The sequence below is a fragment of the Rhamphochromis sp. 'chilingali' genome, assembly GCF_963969265.1.
Source record: "Rhamphochromis sp. 'chilingali' genome assembly, chromosome: 1".
In the NCBI taxonomy this organism is placed as follows: domain Eukaryota; kingdom Metazoa; phylum Chordata; class Actinopteri; order Cichliformes; family Cichlidae; genus Rhamphochromis; species Rhamphochromis sp. 'chilingali'.
The window spans coordinates 35,732,922-35,755,188 of record NC_137929.1 but is presented as its reverse complement, the minus strand read 5'-3'; the positions used below and the strand labels follow the sequence as shown (position 1 = coordinate 35,755,188).

The 22,267-nt window shown below is 38.9% G+C and overlaps 2 protein-coding genes across 2 annotated transcripts in view; both read left to right on the top strand.

The window, feature by feature from the left end:
* The window catches only part of LOC308407851 (basement membrane-specific heparan sulfate proteoglycan core protein-like), a gene marked incomplete at both ends in the record, with an annotated part of 160,923 nt that overhangs the window by 17,120 nt on the left and 121,536 nt on the right, over window positions 1–22,267 (top strand). The window lies entirely within an intron of this gene.
* Window positions 1–22,267, top strand: part of LOC308400088 (Fc receptor-like protein 5) — a gene marked incomplete at its 3' end in the record, with an annotated part of 49,018 nt that overhangs the window by 11,773 nt on the left and 14,978 nt on the right. Inside the window, exon 4 of the mRNA XM_080887588.1 lies at window positions 4,593–4,847. Coding sequence (XP_080743714.1) covers window positions 4,593–4,847 — 255 coding nt within the window. The remainder of the gene's footprint in view (window positions 1–4,592; window positions 4,848–22,267) is intronic.

Sequence of the window (22,267 nt, the reverse complement as noted above, 5' to 3'; positions counted from 1 at the left end):
CGTGTCGCGGATAAATACAACAAAATAAAATGATAAGACCAACAACAAAACTCTTGTAGATATAATAATAATAATAATAATAATAATAAACACCAATTCACTGCGTAATTGTGTAACTTGCAGTGTCCTCCTAAAATGTCCTCAACTAAAAAACAAATATAAAGTACATGAAAATATATAATTAGTCATAACGCTAAATCAGTGAGAGCCCTGTGCTTGTTTCTCTGCAATGAATGTAATCATGGACAATGGAGGACAATGACATCCCAAGTGTGCCGTCCAAAAATCTGCCCGTGTATTGACTAGACCACCAGGTATTATCCGGTTGTTCAGTCTGACGTCACTAGCCGTGTCTGGGTCTAAACTCCGCTGCAGGTCCATATATCAAACGATCACTATGGCATTACTGAGAGTTGAAAAACTGTCTAAAGTCTTTCATCTTTAACAAAATGATCAGCGTTCTGCTCTACCAGGTGTAACAATTGAGTTTAACATCCAGGCATCGATTAAAACGGAATTTATGACATTTAACGGAGTTAGAAGTTAGCAGGGAGTTAGCTCGCTAGCTTCTATCTAAATACAATATAGCATGTCCTGACTGCGGGGTTTTGGAAACAAATTAAAACGTACAGCTCTGCTATCACTTCCAGCATAAATGAAGACAGAAAACTAAACCGCAGTGACGTTTGTAGGGTTACTGAAGTTGGGCTAGCTGGTATATAATGATGTGCTACGTGACCGCTAGCGACACAGCTATGTTAGCATAATATAAACAAGCTAACTTTTTTTCCACTCGATAAAAGTTAACGTGAGTGTTCTCGGTGGTCAGGAACAAATGTAATCGCATGGCAGGATGCTGTAAAAGGACCAAACTTCAGCCAGGAGAACAACTGAGATAATCCATCCACAATACGAGGTTAGCCATTCATATACTGCTGCATGGGCTGGGCTGTAATTACATCCTAAGGTTTTAAAAACTGAGCTTAAATAAATGATTAGCGGTAATAAAAGCGAGGGAGGTCAACAGTGATCACTGACTGTTTTAGGAGCTTTTTGAGATCAAATAGAAGAAAATACATAACATTAAACATGTTAACAACACAAAAGCTATATTAAACGCAGACTACTTTAGGCCCGGAAGTAGGATTCGTCGCGTCATCACTGAACAACCGGATAGGAAAAACATTCATTCTAGCTGAAGTACGGGACAAACTGTGTTCCTTTTCATCTCAATAGGGATGTATTGTAATTGGTCCACCCAGTAGTGATGGGATTTCCGGCTCTTTTTAGAGATAAAAATTAATTAAAGCAACAAAACAACCTGAAGAGCCGGTTCGGAGCCGAAAGAGCGGCATTGTGATGTTGTTTATTCTATTACTCTTCTTCTCTTCTGCTTGTTTTCCTTTTTCTTTCTCAACAGGTGATCCAGGTGATCGATATATGCATTTTTTTTTCTTTCTTTTTTTTTCCTGCCCATTCTGTTGGTTTTTGTTTTTTGCCCTTCTCCCCCGTCCCTCTTCTCAGCTGTTTCTCTTTCCCTCTTTCTTTCTCCCCTTCTTTCCCCCAGTCAAGTCTGTCCCGTATTCAGCAAGTGAAAATAAAATAAACAAAAGGTGACTCAAATGGACCATTATGGCAAGGCTGGGATGGTCAATTTGGTAAAGTAAATCCGTTGGGTGTCTTTCTTTGCCTTTAGACAATAATTCTGATGGCAAAAGAGCCAAACGGGACAGGCAAAAAAAAAGGATGCAAAAAATTCTGATTGGCTGTTTTGTGGCAGGGCGTGTTCTGCGATTCCGCTGCAGGTTTGGTGGTGGTGATGTGTATGGCTGCCAGCGGGAGAGCTGCAGCCATTGAATGTACTGTTACAGCAACTATGTGATTATTGTAAGAATAAATGATGCTGCGAAGCATGAAAATGCCATCAGGTCTGCCGTGGTGGTGATCCTTTTTTTTTTTTTTTTTTTTAAATCTTAAGTGCACGCAAACCAGTAAACAAATTAAAACAAATACTGTTGATAAACTAATACAAAAATTACAATTAAAATTCACAAAAACAAAAAAATATAATTAATATGTAAACAACTTAACAACCCCCAAAGTGTCTAAGTCACATGACATGTCAGCAACACCGAAAGTGAGGGAAGAGGGAGCAAAGTGCTCTCCGCTGTCACAGGAGCGGTGAGTCCAGTGACCTGGTTGTTTCGTTTTTGCCGAAAGCACAGCATAGCAAACAAGCAGAGTTTGTAAAGTAAAGAATCAATCTCACCAGGCTAGTATCGATCCGATACCGATGCCGACTTGGGATCGATACTATCGATCTGAACGCGCTGGGCAGAAATGTTGAGAAGCGCAAGCAACACATTGCGAGCAAACGCAAATGCAAAAACAGAGCAAAAGGGGCTGCTATTGGGGTATGTGTGGATAACAGCAAACACTGAAATACATTTTTGCACGCAGCAATTCATTTTGTTCACTCAAATTTAGCTTTTCTTTCCTCAAAATGAAATTCTCCTCAAAATGCAACACTTGCACCTGCAAAGGTAGCACATGTGGATACACTAGCATATTTTTTTACAGGGCTAACACATCGAAGACATCGTTAACAGCTTCTACAATCACATAGAAGCTGTTTTATAAAGTTTTATAAATTAGAAACCGGACTGTGAATCAAATTTAATTTGCACAATCAGAGACTCACCGGAGTTAATTTATTGCTCACACAATACATGAACTCTGTAGCTCAACACGTTACAGGATTGCAAGTTCCACATGGTAAATGGACTGGTTCTTTCTACTCTCCTGGAGTACTCAAAGCGCTCTATACAACACACCCATTCACACAGGCATTACTATCTATACTTTAAGTGCTTTCTAACTATCAATTATACGCATTCATACGCCATAAGTATCTTGCCCAAGGATATTTGGCATGCAAACTAGGGGAGCCAGGGATCGAACCACCAACCCTCCTGAGCTACAGCCACCCCACCACAGCAGTTTTGTGCATCTGCAAAGCAAAATCAGTGCTCAAAACTACGTTTCATGGAGTTCTTTTACCCTTTAAACACAGTGCAATATACAGAGAAATTTACCTTGCTGCCTGCAGAGAGCTGCAGTGAAAGAAAGTTAACATGAGCAGTGCAGCGGTGCATTCATGGTACATGGGAAAACTCAATACTTCACTAAAGATAAAACAAAATTAAAATTAAAATAAAATAACAACTAATAACCAATAATACATACCAGGACCAGGGTGAACTTTGAACTTGTAGTTGGGAAACAGAAGACACAGAAATATACAATCAGTTTCCAGTTTACATTAATTTATGCATCTGAAAACCAGAATAAAATATTTAAATAAAATTAAACAGCAATATGTAAAAATCTCTCTTTCTGTCTAGTTCAGGTTAGTTTGAACTCTTATCTATGTTAACTACTTGTTAACCTGTGTTAGCTCCTTCAGGGTTAACCAGCTTTCTTTCAGCTGCTCTTCAAACTTTGATCAATATAAGTCGGCTCAGTTTACTCACTAGACCTGCAGAGTGGCTGGTTAGTTATAATCAGTAACACAGTGAGTTACCAGTACAACACCAACACAATGAATGGAATTACAACACTGAAAGCACAAAATCAGCTGTCCACAGATTTACAGAGAAACCTTTCACAGTCACAGTCTGGTGTGGAATCAGTTCTTGGATTAAATCCTCTGTGTGTCGCAGTAACAGAGATTATTGTGGCGTCGTATCAAAGTTCAGAAGTGTGAGTCAGTTTTCTGATCTCTGGAATATGAGTTGATCCAGCAGGAACAGAAGATTTCAGTGGAGGTTCAGATCTCCTAGGTGTGGATCACCATCAAGGTTCAACAGTCTCAGATTTCAGTTCTGAGATCTGCACTCGGCTGATAAACCTGATCTGTTTTGCAACACAAACACTGAAGTCTTATTCCAGCATTCCTAACAGCTCAGCTGGAAATCACATCCAAACTGCTCCCTGTAATGGCATTGGTGAAGTTGACTGTGCATATTAGTGTGGTCTAAAGACATCTGTGCGACAGGAAATGTCAGCTTCCACAGCAAAAGAATATAAAACAACCTTACTAGGTCTCATCTTAGCTATCAGAGGCTTCAACATCAGATTTAGTAAAGAACACAAGGACATAACGTGCTAACTGACACCAAAGAAAACCAACTGTGACTCACCAAATCCCAATACACCAAAAACAAAAGTAAAGAACAACACCAATGAAATGATAACTGCTCACACTCATTTAGGAGCAATTCTCACATGTTCAAAATACAATCAGATCATATTGACCTGGGTTACTTCCTCATTATTGATCAATAAACTCAGTCATGCTTCAAATTAATTATTTGAAATGTGCATGTACGTAATAAATTAAAATACACAAAAGTAAATAAAACAAATTCACTGTTTTGATCAAAACAGAAATACAGAATATTTTGTGTGGCACAGTTTGTTTTATCTCAACTATGGTTTTGTGATATTTGATCATTTACATATTTCCATCTTTAAATTGTTCTGATTCAGTCATTTTTACTTTTATGTTCTTGTTCTAAACTGAACTGCAGCCAAACCAAAGGCTGAACTGAGAGCTGATAGGACAGCTGTTCTAGTAGGGGGCAGTGTGACCCTGACCTGCTCTGTGAACCCATCATCATCATCTGGATGGAAATACTACTGGTACAGAGATTGGAAATCTTATCAACCTGTGACAAATGGACAAATCAGTGTCTCAGAGGGAGGACTCTACAGCTGCAGAGGAGGAAGAGGAGAACCAGTTTACTACACAGAGTGGAGTCAGTCAGTCAGGATTGACACAACTGGTGAGTGTAAATGTAACTTCCTACAAAACACTACATCTGATGGTAACTGAACCTTTTGTCTTTCACATGTTTTTATTGTACTTTCTTGAACATTAACAGTCTCAAACAGGCCTGTTGTGACTCTGCATCCAAACTGGTCTGAGATATACAGAGGAGAGACGATCACTGTCAGATGTGAGATCCATGGAGGAGACACTGAGTGGGATTATGAGTGGGAAACAAACAGCATCAGAAAACCTCCAAATCTAAATGAATACAGGATTATTTCTGCTTCATCATCCAACAGTGGAAACTATCGCTGTAAGGGCAGAATGAAAAGTTCACAGAATAAAACAACAGAGTGGAGTGATTCAGTCACACTGACAGTTTCTGACAGTAAGTCATGTTTGCTTTAAGCTGTTTGAACACTTTGTAAAATGTGTTTCTGTTCATATAGACTGAGATTATTATTCTTTGTATAAACTGAGCTCACTGTTCAGAGACTGTACTACATGTTCACTGAGAGAAAATCTTTGTTGAACAGATGAACCCCGTCCTGTCCTCACTGTGTCTCCATCATGGCTGAGTCCTGGAGCCTCAGTAACTCTGAACTGTGAGGTTGAACATCCGTCTGCAGGATGGAGCTTCTACTGGTATAAAGCTGTTCCTGATCTATCAGAGAAATCCTCCAGTTATGAGCTGCTACCTGATGGCAGTGGGACTGCACAGGACTCCTACATCATTCATGGACAGACACACACAGCAGGATATGTGTGCAGAGTTGGAAGAGGAGACCCAGAGTATCACACTGATCACAGTCAACCAAAGTTTGTCTGGTCTGCAGGTCAGTTTATTTCTCTGTCCTTTCAATGAGCTCATGTTAGGTCATCATTTTTATTCACCAGGATTTAGACCATTAAAATCTCATCTCCATGACAACCATTTATCTCCGTTTATATTAAAACTCCCCAAAAGAACAAATGAACTGAATATTTTCCTTTCTCTCTGTGATCAAACCAAACTGAATTTCCTTGTTTCCTTTTCTTATTTTTCAGTTTTTATGTAATGTGATAACATGAAAAACAAAAGACATCTATGAGATTTTAAATGTTTTGATATTTAAACTCATGTTTCTGTTTGTACTGATTATTTTTACTTAGTGCACAGACAGGATTTACACAGTTAAGACTCTTTGTTTGGTGCTCAGGTAGGTGTTCAGATAAAAAAGTCAAATATAGTTAATAAAGAAACAAAGATGTCAGCAGGCAGGTTAACAGCTCTGACAAATACAAGAGAAACACTGACTACAGATGGACGCTAGAAGAAGACGTCACAAATAACAGCTGCTGTTATTGTTCATTTAAAATATACTTCAAAGGTTTTTAGTTTTGGTCCTGCTGCTGCAAAATATCTCACTGTAGAAGGAATCTGTGAAACAGACAATATCACAGAATTATGACAGAAACATTACAGCAAATGACTGAAGTGTGTTCAGAGTGATCTGTATCAGGTGGATGATGCTGAGAGTGATGACTCAAAGCTCATGATGTCACATGACGTGTACCAAGCTCTACATGAGCTGCCAGCAGATAAAGCATGTGGGTTAGATCATCTTAAACATGTCAGTATTCGGCTCCTTTGTTTTCCATTGATTTGACTGTCTGTGTGATTCAGGGCTTGTTGTCAGACTCAGTGTTGTCTCACCAAACAAACACTTTATCATATTGAACTATTAAATTTGATTTTCAAAACAAAAGCTTCAAACAAACAAATATTTTCACTGTGATATTTTGAATCCTAACATCTGTGAGCTTTGTCTCTTCACTGCATGTTGTTTCCAGATGTTCATTCAGCAGCGTCTCTCACAGTGAGTCCTGACAGAGTGCAACACTTCACCTCTGACTCTGTCTCACTGACCTGTGAGGGAAACTTCACTGAGTGGAGAGTGAGGAAGTTCTCTGAGGACGGCCGACTCTCTGACTGTAGGAGAATGACTGGATCCACATGTAACATCCACACATCAAAGTCAGATACTGGAGTGTACTGGTGTGAGTCTGGATCAGGAGAGTTCAGCAGTGCAGTCAACATCACTGTACAGAGTGTGTTATTATACATTTACTACTTGGATCTGAATGATTTAGACGTCACATGAACATTTGTCTCAGCTTTGCTCTATGTGAAGTAATTCTATGTGGCAACACAAACAAAAATGAGAATTTCAGACAATTTCAGGCAACAAAGCATCAAAATATTCTTGGATGTTGGTCTAATTTCTCTTCATCCGTTCATAATCCAGTTTGTCATAATTTGCCAACAGTATTTTTTATTTTCTCTGTCAGAATAAAACTCAACAAAGCTCAACATCTCTGTCGTCACATTAGATGAACCTTTAATGTCTCAATTCAGAGAAATTTGGGAAACACGTCATGCAAAATAACACAAACATAGAAACATTTACAATTTCTACCTTTAACCATTCAATAATGTCACCGTCAATAATTTGACTCCTGCAGGGAACAACCCAACTATATTTCCAGTCCTCATAATCACTCAGAAAACCAGGTCTGCATGTAGATCATGAGACACGACTCACAGCTTTTTCTCAAAGGTTTGCATCAGCTGATGTGACTGAAACAATATGTTTGTTTTTTTGTTTTCACAGATTATTATTATTATTATGATTATGTTCCTATCCTGGTGAGTCCTGTTCATCCTGTGACTGAGGGAGCTTCTGTTAGTCTGAGCTGCAGTTTGAGAACACAAAAAATACTTTCCAATGTGTTTTTCTATCACAATGACAAACTTATTCAAAATGATCCCCGAGGGGAGCTGAAGATCTCTGCAGTGTCAAAGTCTGATGAAGGTTTCTACAAGTGTCAGTACTCAGGAAGAGAGTCAGCACAGAGCTGGATGTCAGTTAAAGGTGAGCAGGATCAAAACATTTGATGTGTTTCTGTAAATGAGTTTCATGACTGAGAAATAACATCATATTATCTCTTTTAATGTTTAAATCCACCTGGATCTATTTAGTCAGAACTTTATAAAACTATTATGTAATATCTCTAAATTGTCAGGTTTAATATCATTGTGATTCAGGACTTATGTGTGGGACTCAGGTGAAAACAGCAGAGGATGTAATCAGTCAGTTTCTTTATTCAAACAAAGGATAATTCATTTAACAAAACAGATTGCGAGCTTTGACTCAGTCAACAAGAACAAAACATAAATGAACCTAAACTTAATGAGTGAGTCCTACAAAAAGATCTTAACTGAGGTGAGAGAGACAGGCCAGAGGAGCGGACATAACAGCGTGAGGGCGGCAGATCTGTGGGAGAGGAGAGAGCAGTTAGGGCAGGAAATCTGAGGGAATGTGACAAGACAGAGAGTGTGGCTGCAACAATGCCTTACTTGGAGTCCAGACTAGCTGGGTTTAGTGGATGAAGGCAGAGGTCTGTGGAAACTGCTGAATGATGGGCAGGCAGGCAAGTGAGGAACAGGCTCCGAGGGGGGCAGCAGTGGTGGTGAATAGGGGGGTAATGATCCAAGGTGGCAGGCGTCTGACTGGAGGTGAATGATGGCATGAAAACTAATCTTGAAGCAGGAAGAAACTGAAACAAGGGGAAAATCTGTTAGCATACAAATCTTATTTTCCTAGAAAGGATCCCAGCAGACCTGCCTGGTTACCTCACTGACGAGCTGCAGTCATGTTAACTATCCATTAACATTTGGCTACAGCCACCGAGGTCTTCAAGGTCAACTTTATGACTCAATAAAAATCCTTATAACATAGAAACTATGATTCTTACAAAGGTGTTGTGTCTTGTCAACATATAGAAAATACTGTATAAAGATTTAAAATATCAAGTTACGTTTGACCTCTGACCTCACTTTTACATTTCACATCTGCTCTTGTTGTCATGTTGAAAAAATCTGCCTTTGGACTTATTTTTACTGAACTACAAACTTCTCACAGTACAAACAAAAAAATACACTGAAAATACAATATGTTTTTTCTTTGAAAGCAAATGCTGTCAACAGAGTGAGCTGCCTTAGCAGAGATTTGTGCTCTCAGTGTTTGTTTTATACTTTATTAATAATTAATTATTGTTTGTTGTCACAGTAACCATGTCAGGAGCTGACAGCTCTTCATCTCCTGTGTGGTTGATGGTTGGACTGGTTTGTGGAGTCTCTCTCATTATTATTCTCCTGCTCTTGTTGTATCGCTGCAGACAGTCCAAGTGTAAGAGCCTCTTCTTTTCATGCTGTATTAGAGAGTTTATTTACTACATACACTTTAATTATTCACACATATACATGTATTCTGATCTCATGACACTAAATATCAGTGGAACAATTTATACATGACAAACATGTGTAATAACATTTGTCTCTTTCACAGATTCCTGTTTCACCAGGTTGGTAAAATACTTTTTATTATTATTTTAAACAAACATCAGTTACTTTTGAGTTTATTGTGTTTATTTCATGTTTCAGGTCGATCCAGTCTGAAAGTCACAGTCCAGGCTCCTCCACAAATCATGGAGTCAACCAGAATGAAACTCATGTGTACGGCTCTCTTCAACATGGTCAGCATTGAAAAACAGTCTTTATTATCATTATTAATATTGACTTTTATTAAACCTCCATTAACACAAACATTTGTCAGGTTCAGTTTGTGTTCAGCAGTTTTTCAAAGAACATTTAAAGATCTTACAGTCCTGGTTTTGACTCACACAGTGTTTCTGTGTTTGCTCTGATCTTTAGTGTAACTGTAATAAAATGATTAATGTGAGCCTGGCTTGTTTTTTTCTTTAGGTACTGCTGACGTCTATGAATCAGTCACACAAGTGAAAAACAGAAATGGTACAGTATATGTGCTGAAAATCACAGAGCAGTTAGAGATGAAACTTGTTTTTGATTTAATGAAACTAATTTCATGTGATATGTTTTTACAAACCTGTAAATAAAATATGAACATTTCACTATTAGATAGTTTTACAGAGATTATTTACTACATTCACTTTAAATATTCAAACATTCATTCTGATCTGATGACACAAAATATCAGTGAAACAATTAAACATAATAATTGTAAATGAGAGAATCTGAACAGTCTGATGAAGAAGACCAGCTCTGTTCTGGGACGTCCTCATGACCCAGTGGAGGTAGTCAGTGACAGGATGGTGGCTCAGCTGTCACCCCTGTTAGATAACACCTCCCACCCCACGCAGGTCACTCTGACAGCACTGAGCAGCTCCTGCAGTGACAGGCTGCTGCACCCACAGTGTGAAGGAGAGATTTAGGAGATCTTTCCTTCCAGCTGCTGTCAGACTCTACAACATACATCATCATGTGAAAGCACACATGCACACACTGGTGTCTGTAAATATCTCAATGTGCAATACTCTATACCTGCTGCTACTAACATCCATCGACTGCACGATGAAATGCTGCCATTTGCAGCTGGTACAACAGAATTGAAATTCTCTACTTTTTGTGGTGTGCATTATTATTCATACTTTGTGATATATTATATTATTTAGTTTAGTCAGTTACTGTTCTTACTGTCTTTGAGCCACTGTGACCGCTTGGTTTCCTCTGAGATTAATAAAGTTTTCTTATCTTATCTTACAGATTCCTGCTTCACCAGGTTGGTAAAATACTTTTTATTATTATTTTAAACAAACATCAGTTACTTTTGAGTTTATTGTTGTCACGTCTGCCGTGGCAGATGAGTGGAGGCTGAGAATTAGGACCCAAGATGCAGGCAGCTGAGATGCAAATGAGTTTTATTCATAAAGAGGTGAAACAAACAGAAACAGCAAAGGCAAAATGGTGATGCAGGGAGACACGGGGGACGACACAGAATGATGCAGGGAAAGAACACAGACGAACCAGCAACAAGCACACGAGGACACACACTATAAATACACACAGAGGGAAACGTGGAATAGCAAACAGGAGGAAGACACAGCTGAACCAAATCGAACTGATGAGACAGGGGAAAACATAAACTGAACACACTAACAGAAGACATGGATCTTCACAATAAAACAGGAAATGCACAGAGACACGGTACAGACACTAAACAGAGGGAACACAGAAACCAAACTCTAGGAACTAAAAAGTCTAAACCCCAGTACACAAACAGAACAAACACAAGATCATAATAATGAAAAACACAAAAGACCGAGGACCATGACAGGTTATGTTTATTTCCTGTTTTAGGTCGATCCAGTCTGAGAGTCACAGTCCGGGCTCCTCCACAAATCATGGAGTCAACCAGGATGAAACTCATGTGTACGGCTCTCTTCAACATGGTCAGCATTTAAAACAATCTTTATTATCATTATTAATATTGACTTTTAGTGGGGAAAGGCTAATTGATCAATCTAAATTGCCCATAGGTGTGAATGTGCGAGGGAATGGTTGTCTGTCCCTGTGTGTGAGCCCTGCGACAGACTGGCGACCTGTCCAGGGATAGCTCAGTAGGTAGAGTGGTGGCCCCATGATTGGAAGGTTGGGAGTTCAACTCCACTGAACGGCTGAGGTACCCCTGAGCAAGGTACCGTCCCTACACACTGCTCCCCGGGCGCTGCATTGGTGGCTGCCCACTGCTTCACTGGGTGAATGGGTTAAATGCAGAGGAACTATTTCCCTATGGGGACTAACACACACACACACATTAAGGGTGTAGCCTGCCTCTCGACCTATGACAGCTGGGATAGACTCCAGCGCCCCTGAAAAGGATAAGCAGAAGCGAATGGATGGATGGATGCTGACTTTTATTAAGCCTCCATTAACACGAACATTTATCAGGTTCAGTTTGTGTTCAGCAGTTTTTCAAAGAACATTTAAAGATCTTACAGTCCTGGTTTTGACTCACACAGTGTTTCTGTGTTTGCTCTGATCTTTAGTGTAACTGTAATAAAATGATTAATGTGAGCCTGGCTTGTTTTTTTCTTTAGGTACTGCTGACGTCTATGAATCAGTCACACAAGTGAAAAACAGAAATGGTACAGTATATGTGCTGGAAATCACAGAGCAGTTAGAGATGAAACTTGTTTTTGATTTAATGAAACTAATTTCATGTGATATGTTTTTACAATCCTGTAAATAAAAATATGAACATTGCAGGTTCAGATGAATACGATGACGTCACCTCCTCTCTTATTGAGTTTAAAGATCTTAGAACTAAGAGTGAGTACACCAAAGTTAATTTTATAAAAAGAAAACCTGGTTTGGAAAGTTTTTTTAATTAGTATGAAATTAATTTTGGGGCTGGGAGGGGGGACATTTATTCCCCCCCATTTGAATAATACATTTATTCAAATGTATTGTCTTGTTCTTTTCATCTTTTTTAATCTGTGTATTTAGTTCTGATCAATCTGAACAAAGCATGAGCTTACAGTACCTGGAAAAAGTATTCATACCTGTTGCACTTCTACACATTTTGACACCTTTTTTTAATTGAGATTTTCTGTGAAAGACCAACACAACGTAGAACATATTTGTGAAGTGGTATGAAAATGATACATGGTTTTCAAAATTTTAAAAAGTAAAAATCTGAAAGGTGTGGCGTGCATTTGTTTTCAGCCATCTGTACTCTGATATCCCTCATTAAAATCCAGTGCATTCATTTACCTTCAGAAGTCACCTATTTAGCTGCTCTGTGGAGGCCTCAGTGGTTTGTTAGAGAACATTAGTGAACAAACAGCATCATGAAGACCAAGGAACTCACCAGACAGGTCAGGGATAAAGTTGGAGATAAGTTTAAAGCAGGGTTAGGTAATAAAAAAAAATATCCCAAGCTTTGAACATCTCAAGGAGTATTGTTCAATCCATCATCCAAAAATGGAAAAAGCATGCTACAACTGCAAACCCAGGGTGATCTCTAAAACCTGCAGGACACCAGCCGACCCCTGGTTTAGATCAAAGAATATTCTTGTGTTAGAATGGCTCAGTCAAAGTCCAGACCTAAATCCCATTGAGCATCTGTGGCAAGATTGGAAAATTGCTGTTCACAGTCTGGCTGAGCTTGAGCCATTTTGCAACAAATAATTGGCAAACATTTCAGTCTGTAGATGTGCAAAGCTGGTAAAGACTTGCAGCTGTAAATGCAGCGAGCAGTGTCTCTACAAAGTATTGACGAAGGTGGGTTGAAAACAAATGCATGCCACACTTTTCAGAGTTTTATTTGCTTAAAATTTTGAAATCCATGTATCATTTTCATACCACTTCACAGTTCTGCACTATTTGTGTTGGTCTATCACAGAACATCCTAATAAAAACATTTAAGTTGGCGGTTGTAAGGTGACAAAATGTATAAACGTTCAAAGGGTATGAATACTTCTTCAAGTCACTGTCAGTTCCCAGGAGAGGTCTTAATGTTTTTTTACTGATACAGAAGAAGATAGAGAAGTGTTTCAGCTTCACATGTTTTGCAAAAAAATCTTTACAACACAGAACAAATTACAAATGATAAGTTATGTGTCTGAGGCCAGATGTTTACATGAAAGTAAAACCAGATGATTTCCTCGTCCACACAGATACAGAGTCTGTCTCCGCCTTCTAAACAGATCCTATAAGGTACAGCAACATTACACACCTGTAAAGACTCAAACACAAAACAGAACTTCACTTTGCATCAAGGGGAGACAATGCTTTTATAATAAACCTTATTGTTCTCCAACACAGGTGGGACAGACACAGGGGCAGCCAGTGACCCCTCACACACGTCCTTATGCTGATATCCAGGCAGGTTCTCAGTGTTTGTAGCTGCTGATTTATGCAGCAAACATTTCCACAGTCCTCTGCAGCAGATTATAGAAACACTTCTTCTCTCAGCTCACGACAGAAGATCTACAGCTGGGACACTGTTAAGTGGTTCTGCGTGAAAAATAGTTAAATATTTACTCAAACATGTTCTTGTATGTAAAACAGGTTCAAATGCATGAAATTACATTTGTCCTTTATAGTGGACATTAAAAAACACCACATGTATAAATGATAATTTACATTTTAGAGCCCTGCTCTCAAACACTGACTCAGATGTAACTGTCTGTGAAACTGGATTTAAGAAATAAGAACTTAAAGTTCACAAAACATGTCAAACAGACTCTCCTTCATGAAGTCCTCGTTCATAAAGTGCTTCACAGACCTGAACATTACAGCTAACAGCTGGATTTTCCTGTGTCAGTGCAGCTAACCAAACAACGCAGAACCTCTTACTGCTAAAGAGACAGACGGTGAAAGCAGACAGTATATCCTCCGTTTTAACATAAAACTCATTGTTGCAGCTGACAGCAGCACAACAGTGACCCCATTAAACTGATGTTTAGTTTAAGTGTCCTTATTTTCACTGAGTTATTGGTTCTGCTATTAGTTACTTAACATAAACTGATGTGAGTCTTTGACTGAAACGAGCCAACTGACCTGGTGATGTGATGCTCTGTACTGACAGAAGATGGCGCTGAACATCTTTTTATAACTCTAAGCACTTATTTCTTAAATTAAGCTTCACAGTCAGAGTTACATCTGTGTCAGTTTTTGAGAGCTGGGCTCCATGATGTACATCAGCATTTATACATGTAGTGTTTCATGTCCCCTTTAATGCTGAACACCTGATGTGACATTTCCACACATTAATTCTGCTCAGTACCTGATTGTTTTCCATGTTTTACATCCTCCATCTTCCAGTTTTTGTGATTTGGTTCATGTAAACATTTCTGATGGTTTTATTTTCATCAAAATATTTTAATTTGCACTTAAGTTTGAACTCTTAGAGATTACACTCACTTTGTTTTCACAGACTTGTGACCATGACACAAAACTACAGACAGAAGTGGATAAAATCTCAGTGTTACTGGTTTTAGAAATGCTTTACGATAATAAAAAAATACATCATTTAGAGTCAAAATATCTTAAATGGTAACAAATATAACTGTTATCTTCGGGTTAGTCACAGTCAAATCATCATCTGCATCAATGAATGTCAGTGAGGTGTCCTGAAAGTCGTCACGTCTCCTGTTCAGTGACCGTCTCTGAGAATCACTCTCCTCTCAATCAAATCACTTTTCTTCTGTTTATCCTCTGAGTTGCTCTTTGATGGTTATGAATCATCGCTCTTCTTTAAACTGTGAAGTCGTTGCTGTTCTTGGGAGACATTTCTCTTTTGTTCTGGTATCAAATTGCTTCGTGTTTGCTGAGCTTCACCATCTTTCTGGTCACCTGTCAAACTGTTGCTCATGTTTCCAGAGCAGCTTTTCTTCTGCTCAGACTGCATGTGCGTGTGTGTGTTTCCAGCTATACCATACATAGACACGCGACCTTTCAATGAACTTAAACCGTGTGTATGAGGTATGCAGAAAAGCAGAAACAAGCACCTTGCTAAACTATAAAAACAGGAACTTGTAATAGGTCATGTCTCAAACAAACATTTAAAGGTGTGAAGTCTTGCACTTTAGAAGAAACAGAACATGGTGCTTTCCTAATGTATAACATAGCTCATCTCTGGACTAAGCTGCACTCTAAATAAAGAAAGCACATTTTGTCAGCACAGACACAGATAAAGGAAATAGTAGAAGGTTTAAAATAAATCCTCTGACTGTCTGGCTTCTTCATAATTATAGCCATATTAGGACAGATAAAGGCAATGATTATATATCTATATATTTTAGCACAAATGACAATATAAAAAATATCAATGCCAACAGAATCTGCCTCTGTTTAGTTTTTCTGTTCATTTGTCCAGACTGACACTTCTTTTGCTCTAAGAAATAAGAACACAATGATCGGGACGGTGTAAGCTACAACCCTATAATCACTTTCTGTCACCGACCTCTCAGCTAAACCTGTGTAGAGTCATCCAATAATAACAACTGGGGTTGCTACGATTCGTTGACTAGTCACGATCAGGTCAGCTAGTGTTCAACACAAAAACAAGAAGAAGCCGTCTCCAGGATCGTAGCTGTGTCCAAATTCAGGGGCTGCATCCTTTGCAGGCCGCATTTGTAGGTCGATAACGTTACAGCAACGCAACGAAGACTGTCCAACCTCGAAGACTCCTCCAAATGTGTCCTTTTCCTTAGATTGAAAGGATGGGTCGGGTGTATTCTTTGTGGCCCGATCTAACCCAGAATTCATAGTGCGGCCCAGCCAATTCTAGTTTCCAACAATGGCGGCAGCTACTTTGTTTTAATATTACTCTTTCTTGGTCACAAAATAAATGCTTAAGATATTTTCAGTCGAGAATGTAGCTGTGTAAACTTCAAATATCTGCTCGATTTATCAGGACATTACATATTTGCAAAAGTGCAAAAGTGTTGCGATCTACCCTCATTCATGTTGTGTGTTCTGTCTGCCTGTGTAAGTTTATTTTGTATTTTACTTCAGCCAGTTTTCTGTTTTGTCGTCCAGCATTAAAGCTGTATTTAAGTTCACCTTTTGCTTCCATCTGTGTGCATTTTGGGTGCCACCGGAAGTAGCATATGCTAAGGTGCACATAGTCTTTTCGCATTACCTCAGTAAGACCATGTGAAAATGAAAACAAATCATCCTGGGTGAACTTAGACACATTTGTTCCCCTTTTGTTAAGACAGAAAAACGCAGCACACAAAAATACTGCAAAAGGACGGTCGCCTTATATACATGGTGTATAAACTCAAAATGCACATTTCACTTAAAAATTAAGATGAGAACAAATCAACTTGTTAGAGATATTCTTCTCCTGTTGACCCCCCCCCCCCCCCCCCCCCCCCCCAAATAAATAAATTATCAGATATTGATGCTTCTTTCCTGTGTGATAGAAAATAGGAGACTGATGTTTGTTTTTTAAGTTAATTCCCAATAAAACTAACTGTTTTGTTGCTAACTACATTGCTGTCTGTATTATTGCTGAAGTCCTAAATGATCACCTTTAAAGTGTTTGTGCTAATGACATCATGTACAGTCAGACAGGCATGGAGAACAGCACTGACTGGGAGGCTTTGAACAGATCACATAGTTCAATTCAACATATAAGACTTTAAGAATGCACAAGCATCTACTTAAAATCTATTTAATTTATCATCTATGATATTATTATGTGCAATTCCAATGTACTTTGTTCATCTCCCTTAAATAAACAGGCAGCCTTAAGGTATGAAATATTCATATACAAACACACATAAATGTGTGAACTGTCTCAGTGGCTGATTGTGCCCCACAGGCCTCAGTGTGAGCTTGAACACATTTATAATGTCTAAGTAGTTTAATGTGTCGGTGTTGACGATAAACACATTTTGAATGAAAGCCGGGGAACTTTTGGTAGCACAGAAACAAGTGGCTATTCTTTGTGAGCATATGGATCAGTCATATTACCATTATTTCACCCAAAGGCACCAAGTTAATACTTAAAAAAGCTGCAGAAATACACACAAATATAAACAGTACTTGGTGACAACTTTGCTTTTAGCCTTTAACCCTCTGGGGTCCAGGGTATAACTGGCTGTTTTTGACTACTTTTGATTCGGCCTCTATATTTCACCTTTAAAAACTGTTTATCTTGCCAATCTGTTATTTACCCATTTTGATATAATGTATCAGCACAATTTATCTAAATTCAGACAAAGTGATATTTTTGACTGTAAAAACCAAAAGCATGTTTAACGAATCATTTTCATAACTTGAAATGCAAATACAAATTGTACATTTTTAAAAAATATGCACAAGTTTTGCAAACAACAAAGTTATATGGTACTATTTACCTAAAAATGCAGCCAAGGCTCAGACGTTTTTATAAAACCATTTAAAACTGTTTACAGAACAATCAGGTGTTCTGCATCAAATAAAAAGGCACACAAATTATTTATGCAACTCCAAAAAATTGTTTGTGTCACTATAACACAGATGAGAACAGCACAGGGATAAATCCTGCAGGTCTGACAGCAGGTGTGTCACTCAGCATTTACACTGCAGTCTGCCTTTGGTGGCTTTAAGACAGCAACTGTGACATTCACTAGTAGAACTGACACACAAAACAAAACAACGACTACACTACACACTAACTACACAAGACAACAAACTAACTTGAGACTCCAAACACAGTAAACATCACAAAGCTCTCACCAGTGTTGACTAACGCGTTACAGTAACTACGTTATTATTGTGGTAACGAGCACGGTAACTAGTTATTATGCCAAAATCAGGAACGTGTCAATCGTTACTGGGATTTAGATAGGGTCGTTACTTCGTGTGGTGGCTATCATGGAGCCTCCACAGACTGAGTACCATTAGCAAGTGGTGGAGGCCAGCAGGTGAGGCAGGAGGAGCAGAGACCCGAGGCGGTGAACTGAACTTCAGGTAAGAAGTTATGACCTGCAGTCTATCTGGGTCAGATATAAACCAAGTTTAGGTGGAGTTTATTTTCGTTATGCTGACCTTTTCGTACTGGGTACTAGCTAGCATGATGGAGTTTCTATACAGCTGGGTGGTGCTATGATGTTACTGATGTTGGACTTTATTTTGTTCATAAGGTTAATTAGTAGAGTTGCCAACTGTCCCCTAAAAAACTGAATCATCTCGTATTCAGAGAAAATATTACGCGTTTCGTATTGAGGTGAAAAGGAACAGTTTGTCCCGTACTTCAGCTACAATGAAAAAGCTGGAGTTATTCTGTGTCTTGGTTACAGTAACTAAACTAAGTACAACAATCCAGCAAAGCCCACAGCTCAGCCACCACCTTAAGCATCGGATGAGGATGATGAGCAGCAGTTGCTTTGGCTAAAGGCAGGAACCTGGAATGGTGCACCACCCAGGTGGAGAGGACAGCAGGAGAGAGAGAGAGAGGACCAACAACAGCACTGACAGGAAGTCAGAGAGGACTGGAGGACCATGACATCTGTTTGTGTATGAAATTTAAAGGCATTAAGATCAAACCGCAAAAATGACAATGCAGAATAGCTACAGTGCCGATATGTGTGTGAAGGGTTGTTGGTGGTTACTGTCTGTTCTGCCACAGGTTTATTTTTAATCTACTGAACGGCCTCATTTTCGTCTCGGCCACATGCAAAAGAGGAAATGCAGCCTGTGGTTTGAGACAATAGTTTTGTGTGTAGCAGTGTCTTATTTTACGCCATCAGTATCCAGCAAACATAAGGTCCTAAAGCACACTGCACTTTATTGTCCTCTTCATACCCTGATGAGGAAAATACTTTATAATATTAACATGTCAGTAACATGTGAAACTTTAATGACTGAGACCATGAACATATGCAGAAAGTGTTTAGACTCTGACCTGTAGATCAGACTGTGACAGGAAGGATCACTTCTCAAAATGATGGAAAATATTGTGTAAACATTGTTATTTGTATAACTGCAAGTTCACACGGAGCTGCAGTCTTATGTGCACCATCTCTGCACTGAAACAAACCTCAATGATCTTTTGTTGTTTCGTTCATCAGCCTGCAGAGTTAAAATGAGGAAGAACATTTACTATAGAAAGTGTGCTTTAACTGCTACATTAACTATTTACAGGTATTAAAGTAAAATAAAAAAAGATTACACATCTTTACTGTAACAGTGCCAGAGCTGACAGGTGGGGAGGAAGAAATTAGAAGAAGGAAAGAGATTTTTAAAAAAAAGAAAAAAGAGGAAATGACACAGAAAACAAACAGCACCTGAAAGAGAGCAGAGGGAAGACGGAGGACAGGGCCCAGAGCTGTGATCACATGCACATAATATACAAGGAGAAACAACCGTCCACATCAACCCACTGCTCTAAAACACTTCAAAAACTCTGGTGTGAATGTGGTGTCGTCTTATTCTTGTTATCAAACCTCAGTAAGTGTAAAGAGGAAGTGGAAGCTTGATCCAGTTATAAGTGAACTGTTCAATAGTGGTTTGTTGCAATGCTTTGTGCATTTTCTCAGCATGCTTTCAAGATTTAACCTGTGGCGTCCACATATGTGGACATCACATTTTGTCTTGTCTAGACCACAGTACTAAATTTTGCTCTACAAGGACCTGATATCCACTCACGAGGACATTATTCTGCCACTGTTCTATCAAATTTTCAATCGAATGTCCCCATATGTGGATATCAGGCCATTGTAGAGCAAAATCAAGTAAAAAGTAATTCTTTGTTTTTACATTCATCAGGTGCCAATCAGCCCAAATAGCAAAGAGAAATAAAAATGCTATGAAAGAGTTCAGGTCTTCGGAGATTAAAGTTACTATGGCAACATGAGTAAAAATAAAGGTAAAAGTCTTTCAGGAATAATTATGATAAGATCCGTCTACAGTCATGTTGTAGGTAATACACCACAGTATCTTCTGATCTATTAGTCTACACATCACTGAATCATTTGGACAGATTAACATTTGTGGAATCACACAGTGTTTAAGTCTCACTTATTTATTTATGTTGACTGGAAAGTGTAAGTTGACACTTTTGTGATCTCAATAGAGATTTTGTGATGACCCACAGGTAAGTCTCTGTGTGCCTGTGATCAGTTATCTGTAACTCAGTTTTCTTCGTTTGTTACCATCGAGGCCTGAAACTATCAGCTTCATAATAAAGGTCACCTTTGTTTGGTACTCTGAGTCCTGCTTTGCAAGGGTGGCTGTAGCTCAGGCGGTAGGGCTGAACATCTACTGATCGGAGGGTTGCTGGTTCAATTCCTGGCTTCCCCTAGTCTGCTTATCACATATCCTTGGGTAAGATACTAACCCCAAATTGCTCTCCGAGGCATCCATCGGAGTATGAATATGTGTGTGAATGTTTGTCACAAAGCACTAAGAAAAATGTGCTAGTGTGAATGGGTGAATGCACAAGTTGGGAGTTCGCCTTGTAATCGGAAGGTTGCTGGTTTGTTCCTCGGCTCGGACAGTCTCGATCGTTGTGTCCTTGGGAGAGACACTTCACCCGTTGCCTACTGGTGGTGGTCAGAGGGCCCGGTGGCGCCAGTGTCCGGCAGCCTCGCCTCTGTCAGTGCGCCCCAGGGTGGCTGTGGCTACAATGTAGCTTGCCATCACCAGTGTGTGAATGGGTGGATGACTGGATATGTAAAGCGCTTTGGGGTCCTTAGGGACTAGTAAAGTGCTATATAAATACAGGCCATTTACAAGTTGTGTGAAGCACTCAGAAGAGTAAAATAAGTGCTGTATAAGAACCATTTAGCATGTGGGTCTGCTTTTTGAACTGACTCTGGACACAATCACATGATCTTGGTTGGTAACATGTGATGTTCAACACAAACATCATTATTACAGTGTTTCAATCATTGTTTCACATCAGTTTGTTTTATTTTATTGTGTTTACATGTAGTCAGAGGCTGAGGTCAGTGTGCATCTGCACATACATGTCAAAGCAAGACAAAGAACAGTCTGCAGAATAAATGAGTTCCTGCTTTACTTTGAAATGACAACAGATAATAAATATAACTTTGAATTTATCTATGAATTTAATTGTTCTTTAGTTGGTGAAACATAAAAGTCTTTAGTCTCACTTCAGCCACACACGGAGTCATTTCCTGTGTTTGGGTCTCCACCAAACTTAAAACCAGAATTTAACCACAAGGTGGAAACTTTCACAGGTCTGAGGTCAAAGGAGCCTTTTCACTATATTACTGCATGATGATGTTTCAGCTAAGAGTCAAATAAAATAAAGACATTTTAATGCAGCCTAAAGCAATAATTTAATTTTAATTTAGCAGTTAAACAATTAAAAGGAGAAAAATGATTTAAAAAGGCTTTAGTGAAAATACAGGCACCAAAGTAGAAAAGCTGTTTTGGTATATTCACTCTCAGTGACTCCCAGTCTGCAGAGACCTGCCAGGAGACAAATATTAGTGGATATTGCAGCCAAAAAATACCCCAAACGGGCAAAACATACTTACATGAAGCAACACAACAACATTTTATATTATAGAAAAAGGAAACAACACAACAAAAGAAACAAGCTTCTATGTTTGCAGTGGACAGGAAATATAAACATGTCAACCAACTGCTGCGGTCAAAGCTACAGGAGCTGTTTGAGTTTTGTGTGAAAGGGCAGGAAGCACAGAGAGACCAATCAGAATAAGAGCCTGTAGAAAAACTCTTGTTGTATCTATATTAAACACAACTTCTCTTTATCTGCAAACTAAAACTGTTTGATTATCTGAGGATCAGAGTGCAGCAGGCTGGATGTGACGATGGGGCACTCTTTGCTCTGCATGATGGGCTTTTTCTGTAAGTACACGTCTGACATTGTTTGAACGGCAGCGATTAAAGAAAATGTTTCTGAGCTGTGAGAATTACAGTGAGTCACTGCTTTAACCTGTTTACCTGAGAGCTGGAACAAAGCAGACTTGTGATTCTTTAAGTGTTTAAATGTTTGATACACTGCTGCTTTTTGCATCACTTATAGTTACACACTGTGTTACAACAGTTTGATTGTATAATGTCTGATGAGGTTTTAT